Genomic DNA, 18,815 nt, shown 5'->3' on the forward strand with positions numbered 1-18,815 from the left:
CACACACACACACACACACACACACACACACACACACACAGTGAGCAAACAGCTGGGAACGAACAAGGAAGCAAAGGAGGGGAGTGTGAAAAAGATGTTGCAAGAAGCATTTGGAGAGGTCAAGGGAAGGATGATGCTGAGTAAAATTAAGGTAGCAACCTCGAAACCGGGCCAGCCCGCCCAGCTCTCCACTTCCTCCAGCTTGAAGCGGCTGAGAGAAAGGGGCGGCCGTGCATGTTTTACAAAACCTTCAGTACAATCCTCTCTTTCCCGCAGAGCGTACGGATTGGGGGCCAGGGCAAATATACCCCGGGAGATGGTGGGCCTGCCCACTGCTCCCCCCGCACTTGTAATCCATGATTAGAGGGATGGAACCAAAGGCCCTGCTTGCAGGAGACTCGAAGGCTGCGCTCTCCGAAGCGTGAGCTGCTCGCGAGGCCTCCTTCCGAGCAGGTCCGGCTTTGCTCCGGACCAAAGCCGTTTGATTCCTTCCGGTCTTCCGATGGACGTCCCTGATCACAGCCTGTTATAAGAGCCCCTGGGAATCATTCCCATAAAAGGTAACAGGCCCTTCCGCAAAGCAAAGAAGCGAATACAGGTTGGTGCCACCTGGGAAAGGTATTGCTCAGGCATTGGCATCTCGAGCTTGAGTGGCTGTTCTCTAACTCCAAATTGCACAATGTTAGGAAGGAGCAGTGAGCAAGCCCTTCTTCCGGGGAGTGCTGGGCTGTAGTCCAGGGGCAAAGGGCACCCCCTGGCCCCTCAAAAAGGGCGGACAAATCCATGGAGGAGGAGGCCGGCCTCAGCTGCTTGCCAGGATGGCTATGGGACACCTCTAGTGTCAGACACCAGTGGATTTTACTGATTGATTGATTGATAACCTGCCTTCTTACAACAAACTCAAAGCAGCTCACGTCATTCTGCTCCTGCTGGTTTCAGTCTTATCCCCACAGCAACAACCTTGTGAGGTCGATCGAGCTGAGAATCTGGCCCCAATTCACCCATCTGGCTCCATGGCCAAGCAGGCACTAGAGCTTAGATCTCCTGAGTCTGAGACCTGTGCTCCTTTCTAAAGAGGAAGGTCAAGATCTCTTCCTGCTGATGCCAGAGTGCAGGACACGGAATAATCAAGTCAAGCTGTGACAACCCAGATGCGGGCTGGGCATCAGGAAAAGTTTCCCCACTGTCAGAGCAACACGGCAGTGGGACCAGCTGCCTGGAGAGGTGGGGGGCTCTCCCACACTGGAGACGCTCAAAAAGAAACTGGGCAACCCCCTGAGTGGGATGGTGTGAACTGGTGTCCTGCTACAGCCGGGGGTGGACTAGATGGCCTTCAGGGGCCTTTCCAACTCTATTATTCTGTGAGTCACCAGACCAGACTGGCTCTCAGGTTGGTAAGAAACTCACCCCGCGGTTTCCGTCCCTCTAAGTATCTGCAGCTTCCCCCTTGTGCTTGTCCAAGTCTTGGAAAGCGCGCCAAGTTGTCATGCAGCCTGGAAGCACTTGACTGAAAGTCACGCCACCGGCCACCTTCCTCCGTGATGTTTGTTCTGGCACAGAAGAGGGGCACAGCTTGTGCGGCATGGGGGGCTCCGTTCCTGGCGAGGGCCCTCCAGATGTGGGGCGCACTCATGGGAGCTCAGCCTCGGGCCACAGTGCTCAGAACGGAGCCCAGGCATCCGGGCGGGGGGACCCAAGCTCCCCAGACGGATTCATCGCGCATCCGGCCAGATCCAGCGTGCCAGTGCACAGCAGTGGCTGGGGAGCATGGGCAGGAGGGGCTGTTCCCGTCCTGCTGCCGGGCTTCCCGTGGGCGGCTGGTTGGCCACTGCGGAAGCCGGACTGCACGGATCCTGGCTCTGCCCCGGCATGGCTCTTCCCCTCCTGGTCTCTGGGAGCCGAGAGAGTCTCTCTGCTGCCTGGCTGTGTCGTGGTTTGGCGAGGCGCCAGGAAGAGCCGGGCCCGCTCTTCTGCGGCCGCCAGTGCCGTTCCATGGAAGCTGTGACTGGTTCCTCTCCCGTCTTCTGCTTCCTCTCAGGGTGTTCCTGTGTGCCCAAGCGACATGGCCGAGGCTCCGGCCAGCTCCGAAAAGGTGCCTCTTTTCAGGCAGGAAAAGCGAGGCGGCCTCACCTACCGCATCCCGGCCCTACTCTACCTGCCGCCCGAGTCCTCTTTCCTGGCATTTGCGGAAGAGCGCTCCTCGCCCCAAGACAGGGATGCGAAGTTCCTGGTGATGAGACGCGGGCAGAAGGAAGGGACGACTGTCCAGGTAACCCGTGGGGCAGGGAGCCATTATTACTGATTTCATTGGGTGCTTTTGTAAAAAAAATAGATTTTTCTTATTTAGCCCGTTTGAGGTGGATTAAAACAACTAGGGCAAACCAACGCATGTTTGGACAGGAAAAGACAGGACTGTTACTTCCAGCCAGTCCCAGATGGGATGTAGGATTGTGCTTGTCTGATGCTAGACCAAGGGCAGCTTGTGACCGTGATCAGTGGTAGGTTCTGGGTCAACAAAAGAAAGCACCCCCACACCTGTGTGGCTGGAAGACGTGGCTGATGCGAGATGAGCCACGGGGCTTGTCGTTGTCCAGCTGCTCAGGCGTGTCTGACTGGAAGTGATCCTGTGGGCCAGAGCTCGCCACACCGTCTGATCCCGTGCACCTCCTTCGGCGGAACGATGCTCCGGCCCGCACCCTCTTTGATGGAGCCTCGCCACCTCGCTCTTTGGCGACCTGGTTTTCTCTTGCCGCTGAGCATTCCAAGCATTCTGTCTTTTCCGAATGAGCTCGATCGCATGACGTGGCCAAAATACATCTCAGCTTTGTTATCTTGCCGACCGGGGACACGTGTAGCGTCATATGCTTGTTCGTCACCCCCGCTGTCTATGGAAGATGTGGGAGCCTCTGCCAACACCATCGTCTGAATGAGTCAATTCTCCCCTCGTCTAACTTTTTCATTGTCCAGCGTTCACAACCGTAGGTTGCAGCAGGAAAAACGATCACTCGGACCAACCTGCACTTGGTTGCCAAGCCGACGTTCTTGTTTCTCCACACTCAGGTCATGCTTGTCATCGTCATACGACCTGGTGGCTCCCTTGCTTAGGCAGCTCTAAATGAGGATTAGGATTAGGCTCGTTTTCCAAGAATGCTCTGATCAGTGGCTGCTCCTTAGGATGCTTGACCACTGCAACACGATGCTGCAGCGTGTCCCCACCTCTGAGCAGAAATGCTCCCGTTCGGGACCACCAGTTCCCACTGGCAACTACAAACTCCCTGTATGGACTGCAGGCACATTTACTGGGCCTTCGTCACGGTATATTTTTCATCTGGGCTTAAATTTTTGTTGCCCAAGTCTGCATTTTTATAAGAGTGGGTGGATCTTTCTTGTCCTGTTTTTATGACTTGTTGTAAACGCTCCAGAGAACTTCAGCTGTGGCATGATGCAGAAATGAGGAAACCGTAGCTGTGTCCACAAACACCAGTTGTTCCTGCTGAACCCGCTTTGGGGCTTGTGGGTGGCCAGGGTGGGGAAAGATGCTAGCCTAGGGAGGTCTGATCCAGCGCGTCCCGTCTTCTTTTCTGGGAATCCTGCCAGCAATTTTATCCATTTTAACATGCCGCTGGTACTTTGGTGCTGCCAGGTTTTCTTTTCCGGCTGATATTCCGCAGGCTTGGCCTTACTGGGTGGCTTTGTGGGACGTCCGCATTTTAAAATGCGTTTGGTGTTTCTGAACCCAGCATGCCGACAACCCAGCATGTTTCCCAGTGGTCCCGTTGGGCTCCGCTTCTCTCAGCACCTGCCGCCTGCTTTTGCTATTAAGGGGAATGGCAGCTATATGGTGGTTCCTTTGTGTGTGTGTGTTGGGGGGGGTGATTATGGGTTTCCAGGAAGCATTTGGCCACCCTCGCCGTGGCAGGATGCTAGTCGAGGAGAATCCTGGATCTGAACCAACAGGGCTTTATTCCTTATTTATTTAAATCAGTATTTTCAGGCCACCTTTAAGGCTAGAATTTCCTCTCACACATCCCTTAAATACAAATACAAAATGAGTACAGTCATTGCAAAAAGGTTGATCTAATCATCTGATCACCAATCTTTAATAATCTTTAATCATTATTATAATCTGACATGCATTCTATCATTAGGTTCTATCTGGAGTTCTTCTCTGGAGCAATCCTGATCAGAGCAAACAATTCCAATTTTTGGCAAGTTTTGATTAGATTATAAGGTCACATCTCAGATTGCACAAATGTATTTCAACTCCCATCTTCCACATCATTTTGTTAGACACCACCACACTTCAGTTCTTCATTATCTTCAATGTGTATTCATGAAGAATCTCCAGTATGTTCTCTACCTATGTGGCAAAAAAAAGTCTTTAAAATACTGGAAATGCTCTGCTTTTTGGAGCGTAAGGAGTGGAAGGAAAGGCACTCTGGATAACTGACAGCTGATGGACACTTTGCCCTAGTCAAGACCAGGGACTTGAAACCTTGCTTGGGTCTTCTGCTAACACTGAGATTTTGGATCTGGCCCAGTCCAAGCTTCTGCAAGCAGGAGGATATTCTTGTAAGTGGACAGAAAATTTGTGAATCCCAAGTCCAGATATTAGAGTCCCCTACCTAAATGTTCGAAAGGAATGCAACCTCTGTAGAACTTCATTAACAGTACCTGTTAATACAACCTTTCTGATTCATGATCACGCACAAATTCACGCACAAGTCCACATGTTTGTCAGTAATGGGTCATTGCAGCAAAAGTGCCCATGGTTGGTGCAGAGCCACATCAAAACGCAGCTACTGTCCAGCCTCCTTGGGTTCAGTGCCTTTTCTTTCTTTTTCTAAGACACTGAGCTCATCTGCCTCCCACTGGGGGAAATCCCTCTTCCCCAGAATCCCAATTATTTGGCCTTAATTCACCAAGTCTAGCTGCACAATACCTGAGGGTAAAAATCAGTTTTCCCAACCATAGCGTTGTTTCTTGTAAATGCAAAGTGTTTGGGGGCAGCTTGATCTTGAATGGGAAATTAAGACCCCAGAGTTTTACAAAAGACCCGTTCTGGGTGGAGAGAAGACTGGCTTGCTGATGTGGAGTTAGCGGGGTTTGAGTTTGTCAGCTGCCTGTTCGCATGGATTTCAGAGGGACGGACCCAGTCTGGGTCCAACTCTCTGCTCTTTGATTTGGATCCTTGACCATTAAGTAGGTTCCATGCCCATCTCGGTATCTACTGTTTCAGTCTTCTCTTCGGCACATGGCACGTGAAACCTTTGGGTCCACCGCTTTTGTCCCTTCTCTCTGTTCTGCTCTAGTGGGGTCCCCCGGAGCCCCTCTTGACGGCGACGCTGCCCAAGTACCGCACCATGAACCCTTGCCCGGTGTACGAGAGGAAGAGCGGCACGGTTTTCCTCTTCTTCATCTGCGTGTTGGACCATATCACGTCACGGTACCAGATCGCCATGGGCAGGAGCGCCGTCCGGCTGTGCCACGTCTCCAGCCGAGATGGCGGCCGCACCTGGAGCGAGGCCACAGACCTGACCGGGCAGCTGATGGGAGGCAGCTTGCGCAACTGGGCCACCTTCGCGGTGGGGCCGGGCCACGGGGTGCAGCTCCGCTCCGGGCGCCTGGTGGTGCCGGCCTACGCCTACTGCATCCACAGGCGCTGCCTCGGTTGCTTCTCCGTCTGCTTCACGAAGCCGCATTCGTTCACCCTGTACAGTGACGACGGCGGGCGGAACTGGGTGCGGGGCCAGCTCCTGCAGGGCCTGCAGACGACGGAGTGCCAGGTGGCCGAGCTGACCCGCCCGGACAGCCGCCGGAGGTTGTACATCAACGCCCGCAGCCAGAGCCGGGCCCGGTGCCGGGCCGAGGCCTTCAGCTCGGACGACGGGCAGCTCTTTGAGGGGTCCTCCCTCTGCAGGCAGTTGTGCGAGCCGCCCCACGGATGCCAGGGCAGCGTGGTGAGCTTCACCCCACAGCCAGCGCTCTCGGATCCGGGCCGGGAGGAAGAAGCGGCCGAAGCGGCCCACCTGTTGGGCATTCACCCATCCTGCAGCTCCATCAAGAGCGGCTCGTCCTGGCTGATGTTCTCCCATCCCGTGAGCAGGAGCAAGCGGCTGGACCTGGGCATCTACCTGAACCCCTCCCCACTGGAGGAGGGCGGCTGGAAGGCCCCCTGGGTGCTGCAGAGCGGGCCCAGCGGCTACTCGGACCTGGCCGTGTGTGAGGGCGGGGAGTCCCTGGCCTTCGGGTGCCTGTTTGAGTGTGGGGTGACCTCCCCCTATGAAGAGATCGCCTTTCGGCTCTTCACCGACGGCGAACTCCTGGAGAACGTGAGGCTGGACCGGAGCTGTGCGGATTCTCCTCCGGCAGCTCCCCACGCGTAAAGGTGCGAGGACGTTTGCCAGCCAAGGACCGCCATATGGGGTGGGCGCTTTTCAACGCTCTGTTGTACCCCAGAAAATGTATGCATTTCCCAAGCCAATTCATAACAATGAATGGAAGCTGGTAGCAAATGCAGCATTTCAGAGTTGTTATCAATGTTTTCCCAGGGGATTATCCTGAGTTTTCCCCTGGGAAAACATTAACACGAGGGAATACTTGCTCTGCCATTGAAATCCACCCAGGATTGGCTTCACGCAACATGGTCAGTCTTGGCGGCCCGTAAACTGGGGTGGTTGGTCCTGTCGTCTGAATCCAGCTGCATGGCTTGTTACCCACTCTTTCACAAACTACCCCCGGTTCCTAGGCCACCATGGCTGGTTGTGTTGTGTGAACCCAGGGTATACCTCCAAGTAAAACAGAGCTAGTGAGTTGTGACAGCGAAACGGAAGGAGTGGTTGTCAGTATCACACACCTTTGACTGGCTAAAGTTTCTTGGCATGCCAACAGTTTTCATTACCTTCGAAGGGAAGTGCATAGTCTCGTCTTTAATTTTTGTCACATAGTCCAGTAAAAATTTCTACCTAAAATAACACTTAAATTCTGTGATGTGCTTTGTTTTTTCCTTCTACTATTTCAAGCCAAATACATGTGGTATATTGACCCAAACATAAAATAAAATAATAACATAAAATAAAAGGGATACTTTGAAAGTTTTGTTTACAAAATGCAAATAAATATGCAACATTTCATCTGAAATGTTTCCACTGCAAATTACCCAATGCAAATTAGGCTGAGTTGCATAGGAAATTTTTCCAGAAACCCACACAGCTCCCAGGATCCAAGCTGGGCATGAAGAAGGGATGGGAAGGAAGTGAGTTTTGCTGATTCTGTGGTCACCGAGGCCTGGGCTACAGGCTCATTGCAAGAAGGAGGCTATTTATTTATTTATTTATTTATTTAAAACATTTCTATGCCGCCCCATTCGCCGAAGCGAGGCCAAATGGTAAATCACACCTAACGAGATGTATGCACAATAATTTCCTTATATCCATATGAGGTGTGCAGATCTTGTGAGAACTTTTGGGGCCCACTAGAAGCAATCTTACGACTGGAGGTTTCGGAGCCCTGAGCTGTTCCCTCTGGAACCGGGATGCGAAAGGCCTCAGCTGGGTCACACGGCAGCTTTCTCCAGCTTGGACCTCTCCGGATGATTTGGACTACAACTCCCATTGGGTGCAGCTGGCATTGGCCTATGGTTTGGTGATGGGGGTTGTCTTCCGAAACATCAGGACAGCCTCATGTTGGGGAAGGTTGGGCTAGACCAGCATTATCTGCAGAGACAAAAGTCAGAACCATGTGGCTGGGGAGCCACCCCAAGTCCTCTGTTCCTGCATTAAGTTCCATCCATATGTGCCCGCCTGCCCCCTGAGATCTGCGGGAGAGGCCCTTCTCCGGGAGCCCTTCGTGAAAGATATTAGGAGGGTGAGTACCCGGAGCAGGGCCTTCTCTGTGGTGGCGCCCAATCTATGGAATGCGTTCCCCAGAGAGGTCCGCCTGGCACCGTCGTTATTTGCTTTTTGGCACCAGGCCAAGACCTTTTTATTTAAACAATATTTTAATAATTATTAATATTATTTCTTGGTTTTAAAATTTTTAGCCAGGGGGAATCCAGATTTTATATGTATCCCTCTGAGGGACAGGGTTCGCAGCCTGGGAGTGCTCCTCGACCCTGAGCTGTCTCTAGAAGCTCAGGTGACAGCAGCGGCGAGGAGCGCCTACCTTCAGCTTCGGCTGATCCATCAGCTGCGCCCCTACCTGGAGTACGACTGCCTGGTGACAGTGACACACGCGTTGGTGACTTCCCGACTAGACTTCTGTAACGTGCTCTATGTGGGGCTACCCTTGAAGACGGTCTGGATACTTCAATTGATTCAGAATAGAGCTGCCAGGCTGCTGACGGGGACGGGGCGTTATGTTCACATGACTCCAGTCCTCCATCAGCTTCACTGGCTCCCCATTGAAGTCCGGGCCCAATTCAGGGTGTTGGTGATGACCTATAAAGCCCTAAACGGCTTGGGTCCTGGTTACCTGAAGGAGCGCTTGCATACATATATGCCCGCCCGCCCCCTGAGATCTGCGGGAGAGGCCCTTCTCCGGGAGCCCTCCGTGAGAGAAATTAGGAGGGTGGGTACTCAGAGGAGGGCTTTCTCTGCGGTGGCGCCCAATCTATGGAATGCGTTCCCCAGAGAGGTCCGCCTGGCGCCCTCGTTATTTGCTTTTCGGTGCCAGGCCAAGGCCTTTTTATTTAAACGTTATTTTAATTGTTGATTCTATTAATTTTAAATTATTATGCCAGGATGTCTCCAGTATTTTATGCATTTGTACAGATATATATTTATTTATGTGTTGGAAGCCACCCCGAGGCTTATGCAAATGGGGCAGCATGCAAGTATTCCAAATAAATAAATAGTTCACCGCTTGCCCAACTGGCTGCCCAGGGGACACATACAAGCATGGTATGAGCGCAATCGTGCCCTCCTACCCATGTTCCCCAGCAAATGGTGTATGTAGTCCGACAATCCCTGGCCATGGAGGTAGCATCAGGCCACCAGGACCACCAGCCATGGAGAGACTTCTCCTCCATGAATTTGCCCAGTCCTTTTCGAAAGCCATCTCTTTACTTTCTCTTCTTTTCCTTGCTATTTTTTAATTACATTTTACTGCTAATTTTAAGGGTTAATTTTTATTTTTAGTCATGAGCTGCCTTGGGAAGGTTTTTTATACGAGCTATAAATGCTGGGAATAACATGTTTGAAAATGATGTGGAGGTGCTTTCCCAGTTGCTCCTTACCTGTTGTTTCATCCCTGCGGTGGATGGATCAGCCCCAGTTACCACATGTGCTAGATTCTCAGCACGCAGCACCTTAGTGGAAGGAAAAACAGCCATTTTCCAAGAAAGCCAGAATTTTTTCTAACCACAAAATTGTAGGGCAGGAATATGATGGGAAACATCATCTCGTCCAAATCCCTTTCGAACAGGGGAGCTGAACTGTCTCAGTCAGTCAAGACCCATTTTCCATTGCAGAAAAGCTTTTGGCAGCCACAGTTTGGAGGGGTTTTGGGAGGGCATGATGAAGAATAGGGCCAAAGACACCAGCATATGGCAAGCTAAAGTGCTTACTAGTAGTACCTGAACATCAGAAATAGAGCCAGTGTGGCGTAGTGGTTAAGAGCCTGGGACTGGGACTCAGAGGATCCGGGTTTGAGTCCCCGCTCGGCCATGGAGCCAACTGGGTGACTTTGGGCCAGTCACAGACCCTCAGCCCAACCCACCTCACAGGGTTGTTGTTGTGGGGATAAGATGGAGGAGGAGAGAAGATGTAAGCTGCCTTGAGCCCTTTGTAGAAAAAGGCAGGATATAAATTGCAATATTAAATAAATAAATAAATAAATAAATATGTCAGCCTTTCAGAATGAGGAAGAATCCATGCAAAAGCTGGGTAGTCCACAAACTGCAGGCTGGGTTCAGACATCCATATGGACCGAGTATAGGTTGTTGTACTGTGGATTATTTTTAATTTTTATATACTGCCTCGTTCCCATAGACTTCTGGGTGGATTATTCAGTTGCCTGAACCCAGCTGAGAACACAACCAAACCACAAGCCAGAGGTTCTCTTCATGGGTTGTTCACAGTGAGCAAGCCATGGGTTATTAGCACTGAATTCAGATGACGTAATAACCCACCTTTCAACGACAACCCTTGATTCAGCCCATATTCAGTGCTTGAGTGTGGATCCTCTTGCTCTTGGAACCCCATCAGGGTGAATATAGAAAGAGGGAAGGGTGGTGCACCGGGAGACGACCCACCTGGTTCCCAGATCACCTGCGCCATTCATTCTGGTTCTCATGTTCACTTCGCCCAACATTCCAGTGATTGCCCTGGGTTTCAGGGCAAAGAGGCCACCCTACAATATTCATGCTAGCACAGAATTTCACGATAAATGGGAATTTTATTATGTATATTTTAAGTCATAGAGAGGAAATCCATTATTTGTGTAAGCCGTCCTGAGGCTCTGCGAAAGGACAGCATACAAATATTCTAAATAAATAAATAAAAATAAAAAACCCAGTGAATGGATTTAGTGATAAGAGCCTATTCATTTTTATTGTATCTGTAATTAAGAGAAAAAATGGAATCTTGGGATATCATTAACACATAATATATACAATAATCATATTGGTGTCATTGTTTTTTGAAATAAGGGAGGGAGAAGGGGAAATGGGTGAAGAATGGAGGAGAGGAAAAAAGGGGAAAATATTTTAAATTGTAATTGGGTTTGTGGATATGCAGTGGGATGAATTATCACTGTTGTCTATGTTCAAGCAGTTTATCATGCAAAATCATTCATTTTATTTGGCTACTTACCAATGTATCAAGTATTATTTATAATTATGTATTATGTAAAATTGTAGTTATATGTTTATTTATTTATTTATTAAAACATTTTTATGTTTAGATGTGGTAGCGATTATTGCTGATTCTCTGCGAAACTCCCGGCATCTAGTTTTATAAGCAATTTTTGTACAAGGTCCCTCAGTAACTTTTTTTACTCATTCCACATTTTTCTTTCTGTTTCTTTCTCATGGATAAAAAATATTCATGCTAACAGAAAACATCATTAGCTCTTTCTGTAAGAAGTCATGTAAGTCTTAAGTTTCTCTCCTTGCTCTCCTTTCTCTCCAAATCCTAAGGAAAACCAGCCCTACATAGAGAGATTGAGAAGCAGAGAAAATACTCAGTGCTAAAAGTATTCCTCTTTATGGAAGAATCTGGAGTGCTTTTCCTTCCTCACTTTTTCCTTCTTCTCAGGCCTCTTTCTAGATATGCAAAAGAAAAAGCCCCCGGACACCTGCATTTAAAAAAAAAAACCCAACACCATCCCTGCCAGTAGAAACATTGCACAACAAGGAGTGTGCTGGGTGGAGCCTTTCTCCCTGACATGCTAGATTTTTGTCCTGCAGGGCTGCTAATGCACAAGGGGAACCCTTCCAAGAAGGGGTCCCCGACCTGCAGGTGATGCAGCCCACCTGCTTGGGAACCTCCACACCTCCTGTGTGTACCCGCCAGAGAGCAGATCTCAACCTGTGCAACAGTCCAGGAGTTCACAGTGCAATGTAAAGACAGGGCGGCCTTACCTGTAGTGACGCGGGCATCCATGCACGCCGAGATGCACCTCGGCAGACAGGCAGGAGCGCCGGCAGACCCCCCTCTGGCTGGCACAGGTCCGTCTTTTCAGGGGGAAGACCATCTCCTCTCCAGCTTGGGCATGGGAAATTCACAACCGGACAAGTTAAACGCTGTTCCTGTGGCCCTTTCTGCCCCCGTCCACGGCTCTTCAAGCGCCCACCCAGCCCACCATTGTGGCTAATTCAGCATCCGGGGTCCTCAGAGGGAAACAGTGCAGCTTGCGTTTTGCAGCCACTGTTGTCGTCTCCTTGCATTTATATCCTGCTTTTTTTTCCTCTAGGGAAGAGGCCAAGGCCGCTGACAGAGATCCTCACAGCAGCATCCGTGGGAGGGAGGGAGGGAGGCGAGGCTGAGTGGAGTGGCCGAAATTCATGCCCTCAGCCTCATGGCCCGGTGGGGACTAGAAGCCGGGTTTCCCGTGCCCCCTGATCTAACACTTAAGGATCATTAAAGCACACTGAAAACAGTGCTTCTTTGCTGTTAGATCTGCTGTACCTTTAAGAGTGGGATCGCCCTCTGGCTGGGGGTGCTGGGGGTGGTAGTCCAGCCCACCTGGAGCACACCAGGTTGAAGAAAGCTGTAAGACATTGGGAGGCACCCTTTCCCTCCAGTCTCTGGAGAACCCTTACCCATTAATCCCAGTAGCAAAAGCAGCAGGAGGGCCCGTGGCCCGAAGACCTCCATGCCGGAGCGCCAACGGGAGCCTGAACGGTGAGACTTCTGTCCCGCACTGAGCCGGGCGCTGGAGCCGGGCCTGGCTGGCCCCTTCCGACTCTAATCCCGCTATTGTGACCTCGGGACAAGGGTGGAGTTTGGCACTGTCTCGCTGCATCGTGACTCCGAGCGCCTGGCTCTGGCTAGGAGAGTCTGTACCATGCAGCCCAATCCCAGGCACAGTCACTCCAGAGTAAACCTCGTTCCACTCTGCCCCATGGAAGCATGGTCCCCACGTATCTTCCTCTACTGCTGAAACACTCTGTCCCACACTTGCAGGTTTCCCAAATGACCAAGGTTTCTCGATGATTATAGCTCCTCAGGGGTTACTTAAAGCAACCTACCACTTTCCAGATGTAGTTCGATCCCAGCTCCCATGATCCCTTATGATTGGTCATGTGGGCTGGGGATGATGGGAGCTAGAGTCCAAGAACTTCTGGAAAGTCATCGTCTTTGGTTGTGGGTGGCTACTTCTGTGAGATAGAGGCCCCAGGTGGTCTGGGTTCAAGACCTCGACCAGCCATCAAACCCACTGTGTGACTGGGCCAGTCAATGCCTCTTCCTGAACCTAATTCAGAAGGTGTGGTTAAAATGGAAAGGCATATTATGGGAGCCATCCTGGGTTCCTGCAGGAAAAATGCCAGGTTGTCGACTGTGATGATGACAGTAATAATATAGTTGATGTGAAAGCTCATACAGATTTGCACAGAAGTAAAACACACATCAACTGAGGTTTACTCCCTCGTACATGTGTTTCAGATTGCAGTCAGGGAGAAGCGGAGATGCGCTTTCCCATGCCTTGATCTTTCTCCCCTTCCCATAACACTGGAACCCGGGGTCATGCCAGGAGGCAAACTGGTGGAAGTTTCCGGGCAGATCAAAGGAAGTCCTCCGTCACACAGCCAGGAGTGGAAATGTGGAATTCACTGCCACGGGGAGTGGAGACGGCTGCTGATCTGGATGGCTTTAGAAAGAGACGGGACCGATTCATGGGGGAGGGGGCTATCGGTGGCTATTGGCCTTGCTGGCCACGGGCCACCACAGCTGGCGTAACCCAGTTGCTGACCAGCTTGGACGGGGAAGTCTTGCGTGCCTCTTGCATGCGGTGAGGGATTTGGGACAGCTGCCTTGGTTCTGCGTGTACCGAGTGCTGGGCTAGGCAGACCCTGGATCTGACCCAGCCGACTGCTCTCCGGGCCATCGCTCCGGTTCTCTTGCCGTACATTCAGCACCTCCAACTTTAACTAGGAGAGCTAACGCTATTTCTAGCAGTGGGAAATAGTGGCATACGAGTTGTGGGCACTCAGCGGAGTTTGGAAGTGCAACTCTCCCTCTATGGACCTGAGCCAGATGGTTGGCGTGTTCATGGCCGGACGGAAGATCTGAAGGCGCAGGGGCCAAAGCTGTGCCCCAGAGTCCCGTCCGTTCCCCTGCAGCTTCCCAGGTGGCCGTGAAGCCACAGAGAATTTGGAAAGGCCCATATCTCCGTGGATATTACAGCCTGTTCCAGTGGATTTTAAAGCTGTCAGATCATCTCCTCCCCAAAAGATGCTACTCAGGTACACTGACAAAACGTGTATATAAAGAAGCATCATGGGACGCCAAGCAGTGAGCTGAACTGGACCACGGCTTATTAAAGAGACATTGTGGTTCCCAGTAGACTGAAATGGAAGTTCTTTGCTGAAGAAGATATACTTGAATCTTTTCATAGATAGGACAAGGAGATGGTAAAGGAGCAATCCCCCGACTGGGCAGAAGAATCCCAGAACCTTGCTGTTACCAGTGAAGAAATCAGAATTGCAAAAGGTTTTGGATACCTCGGCTCATTCATCGATTCAAATGGAGAATACAACTGAAGAAAGTTGAAAAAGGCTGAGACTTGGAAAGGCAGCAATGAAGGAAGGGACTAGAAAGAAAATTGAAGGTAAGGGATGTTTCACTTGAGGTCAAGGCCAGGATCAGCCACGCTGTTGTGTTCTTGACCATTATGTCTGGGTGTGAAAGCTGGACAGTGAGGAAAGCTGGCAGGAAGAAACGGTCCTGGCAGGGAGCTTTGCAAATGCACTGAACGGACAGAAAGAAGAACAAGCGGCTCCTAGATCAAAACAAACCAGAACTTTTCCTAAAAGCAAAAATTACAAAACTTTGAGAACTACTTTGAGAACACCATGAGAAGGCCAGACTCCCTTGAGAAGACCGTCATGCTGGGGAAAGCCCAGGGCAGAAAAAGAAGGGGAAGACCAAATATGACATGGACTGAATCCATAAAGAATCCACGGCTTTGAATTTACAGGAGCCGAGAGAGGCTGTGAAAGGTGGGGCATTCAGGGGGGCTTTCATGCATAGGGTCTCCATAAGTTGGGGGTGATGTGACAGTGTGTAACTGCAACAACAACAGCAACAACAACCTGGCTTTGCTCTCTCTGCAAATCCTGCCGCCCCTGCTACAGTCGTTCGACCAGAGGAGAAGAGAAAGCCGGAGAATCAGCAAATCGCGTGCTCCATTCATGGTTTTGTCTCTGTCTCTGGTGTGGGGGCCACCGATCCCGAGTGAGCTTGCTTCCGGTCATTTCCCGATGGGCTGTATCCATGCGGGCCTTTGCAAAAGCAAGCCTGACACTTCAACGGGGGGTGTTAGGTGCCACTGGGGGTCATTGGACAAGGGTTGCCTTTCTGCACAGGGTGTCCCAAGGGGCAGCAGCGCGATGGCGAGGACTGTATTTTGCTCTTGGCTCCCTCTGCGAATCAAGTTAAGGCACATGCAAGGACGGCCTGCTCAAAATAGTAAACCCCAAGAATATCAGGTCCAAGGACGGAGGAATGCCTGGGGGGGGCCAGCTCCTGTCCCAGCATCTGCCTCCAGCGGCCCACTCGCCTCTGGGAAGGGCTGGCCCTGCGAAGAAGGGAGAGGCGGCCTTGAAATCGCCCAAGGACAGGTGACACACCTGCACAGCAGACCCCGCGGGCCCCTGGCCACTGGCTTCCCCACTAGGGTGGGAGGCCTTGCCTTTCTATTTAACCTGGAGTAACTCCTTCTGAAAGTGTCTCGACACAGCGGAATGTTAATGCTTGTTCACCCGGGTGGAGGCTGCGTTTTGGAGCTCTGTGAATGCTGCTTTTGTATTCTCCACCCAAATAATTTGCAGTTGTCAGCAAACCTGGCCCAGGATCTCCCAGCTGACTCCTGGTCTCAGGTCATTGAGGACCGAGCTGAAAAGCATCGGTCTTAATACCAATCCCTTTGGTACACCCACTGTTTGCATCCCTCCATTGGGAGAACGACGCATGTATCCGGAGTCTCTGCTTTCTCCTCTGCAACATAGCAAGAGTACAGGAGCAGTTGTGCAGCTTGTGGGATGGGGAGAGGGAAGAACGTTAACCGTGCGCTGGAAAACTGAAATAACCCAGACATTTGAAAAGGTTCCCCATAAGTTTATTTAGCCGATCTTAAAAGTGACTTGCATGCAGTGTTGGCCCTCATTCCAGACACTGCAGCTCCTGAGAGCACCTACTTGGGAAGGGCTGTTCAATAAATTTTAAGACTGAGCAGAACCAGGACAATTTCACAGAAATGTTAACCAGAATCCCTGTTTTGGAGATTTTTCAGGGTTGGCTCCAAAAGGGGAAAAGCCTGTTGAGAGTGAGGGCAAGGCGGATCTGGCAAGGGTTGCCCTCACTCTCAACTGGCATTGTCATGTTGTCATGACACCAAAGCTGACTGGTGTTGCATTCCTGTGATACCATCATGTTGATTATGGTGGCCAAGATCAGTCAGGACATGCCAGCAGATCAAGCAAACCAGACATGAAGAGGCAGCCCAACTTTAAGTCCTCTGAGATTTGGGTGGAGGAAATCTTTCACACCCTTTAAAGCGCTGTTTCTTCCTCTGCCCAGATGCAATGTACAAAAGTTGAGAAAGACTCGCCCGGTATTCTGCTTGTCGTACAAGAGCTCTCCACGAGATGGCATTGTAGGCATTCCTCTTTGGACCTCATGGATTCACCGCAAAGGATTTTTTTGGTAGGATAGCAGCCAACATCATCCGTGCCTCCTCTGTCTGTTCACACCAACTCTCTGCACTTCCCTCCAAGGAGCAAGGAGTTAACGAATGCGGTGCGCAGGTGGCAGAGAGAACCTCTGGGCATGTGGACTCCTGCTGCAGACGGGCCAATGATCCGTCATGCCTGGACCCGGGGCCTGTTCCATGGGTGGGCATCCAGACGCCCCCTTTCAGTTCCTAGTTTCGTCTTCAGGCAAGTTTTCAAGAGAAGCCCAGGCAGGCTGTCCTCCCTCCCCAGAAGGAAAAGTCACCCAGGCCTGGCTGATCTTCAAGGAACCAGCCAAATGGCCCCTCCCAGCAACCCAAATTTTGAGATCTCTCCCAGCTAGCAACACTCATCCTCATTTCCTTCCCTCAAAGCATCCCCTCGGTGCCATTTCCTCCTACGAGCAGGGCCAGCCCCAGCTCTGAGCAGGAGGGGGGCTCCTCTATTAGGATGGGGGGGTGTTGGAGAAATACCCCACATGGTTTCTATGAATCCGACCTACAGATTCTGCAGTACAGCTTTTCCCCACGAGGTGCATGGAATCTGCAGGCCACCAGACCATTTTAACAGAATGTTATGCAAATTTAGCCATAGAGAAATAGGAAAAATCAACAAACACCAACGAAAATGCACAATTGCTATGATAGGCTGAAGCAGGAAAATACAGTCTAGTGTATTTTCAGAAGGGAAATTTCACAAGTGCGAATGAACGTGAGTTCAGGAATGGTAAAGAATCAAGTGGGGTGATCCCGTGCAGCTGATCAATGGGAGGTTTAGGGCAGGTCAAAGGAAGTCCTTCTTCTCACGGCAGAGAGTTAACCCGTGGAATTTGCTGCCATGGGCAGTGGCGATGGCTGCCAGTCTGGATGACTTGAAAAGGACACTGAACAGAATCTAGAGGGAGGAGGAGGCCCGTGGCTACTAGCCTTGCTGGCCGTGAGCTCCCTCCTCCTCCAGTTGCCGGAGGGCAGGGGAGGCCTTGCACCCGCCCAGCTGGAGGGTCTCGTAGGCAGCGGGTTGGCCACCCCGTGAATGGCACGCCAGACCGGGCAGACTTTGCGCCTGACCCAGCTGGGCTTTGCTGCGGCTCTCCTTGGGCCCCTCCCTTGGTCGGTGGGAGCGAAGCCCTGGGCGTTCAGAATGGGCCTGCTGGGCTACAGAAAACAGCAGGAGACCACAATCATACAACCACATCATAGTGATGAATTGATTTATCTGTGTGTGCACTGTATTTATAGGCCACCTATAACTGCCGAGGCCTTCCTAGGCAGCTTACAATAAATTCAGCTTACAATAAATATCCCTCTAGAAGTACCACAAAGGCTGCCACAAAGAGGAAGGTCAAGATCTCTTCTTGCTGATGCCAGGGTGTAGGACAGGGAATAATCAGCTCAAGTTGCGGCAACCCAGATTCAGGCTGGGCATCAGGAAAATTTCCTCACTGTCAGAGCAAGACAACAGGGGAACCAGCTGCCTGGAGAGGTGGGGGGCTCTCCCACACTGGGGGCATTCAGAAAGAGGCTGGAGGGCCACCTGAGTGGGATGGTGTGAACTGGTGTCCTGCAACAGCAGGGGGTGGACTCGACGGCCTCCATGGCCCCTTCCAGCTCTGCTATTTTAGGATTCTATGACATGCAGGTCCAAGATAAGACGGTTCTCTCAGCCACGTCCTCACAAGAGAGTCCAAAAATGCAAGCTGCTGCATGGATCCCATGAACAAACCACTCCCGGAGCTTTTCTTTCCACCAGGAGCTTCAGTAAAAATCAGCTGCCTGTTCGAAGCCAAGCCCTGCCCCCTTGGCAGGACGCAACAGAACGAGACTGGGAAGATTATCCTGCCTCTCCAGCTACGGCGAGGGGCACGGCGAAGACCTGAGCGAACCGCACCCCCTGCACGAAAGGGACCTCCCAGGGCATCCCGGCCGGCCCCGTGGCCACCACACCACCGCGGCCACCCCAGCACCCTTCGCCTCCTTGCCTCTCGCCACGAGTGTCACGACTGAGCATTAGGAAGCGCTGGAATCCCGCACGGAGTCGAATCCCAGGTCTCTGTCTCCATTGCAGACTGGCTTTTTTGAGTCAAGTGGCCATGTGGACTTGAGGACTGTTTTTTTCGCACTGGTCGAGAGTTGTGCTGACTCTCATTAGCACGTCAATGAATGCAAAGTCCGTATGAATTGGTGCTAGTAGGACAACTTTCTGGTGAAAGAAGAACTTCTGATCCCTGCCTGGAGACCACTCCGGTCCAGCTGCTTGTGGAGGGGCCGATGTGCCTGGGTCTTCAGATGGGAACCGGGCAGGAGAGAAGCCGGTCCTCCGGACGCCCTTAAGACAGAGGACTGCCCCTGCGTGCGGGGCCACATGGCCAGCCTCTGACGGTGTGGCCTAGCGGGTAGAGCCTGGGCTGGGGCTCGGGAGACCC

The 18,815-nt window shown here is 51.6% G+C and overlaps 1 protein-coding gene across 1 annotated transcript in view; it reads left to right on the forward strand.

The window, feature by feature from the left end:
• The window catches only part of LOC123033553 (sialidase-3-like), an 8,145-nt gene extending 1,105 nt beyond the window's left edge, over positions 1–7,040 (forward strand). The window contains exons 2-3 of the mRNA XM_044450206.1: positions 2,039–2,269; positions 5,313–7,040. Coding sequence (XP_044306141.1) covers positions 2,063–2,269; positions 5,313–6,386 — 1,281 coding nt within the window. The 5' untranslated portion in view covers positions 2,039–2,062 and the 3' untranslated portion in view covers positions 6,387–7,040. The remainder of the gene's footprint in view (positions 1–2,038; positions 2,270–5,312) is intronic.
• The last annotated feature ends 11,775 nt before the right edge of the window (positions 7,041–18,815 follow it).

Source organism: Varanus komodoensis, unplaced genomic scaffold (genome assembly GCF_004798865.1).
Source record: "Varanus komodoensis strain SLA01 unplaced genomic scaffold, ASM479886v1 scaffold63, whole genome shotgun sequence".
Taxonomy (NCBI): domain Eukaryota; kingdom Metazoa; phylum Chordata; class Lepidosauria; order Squamata; family Varanidae; genus Varanus; species Varanus komodoensis.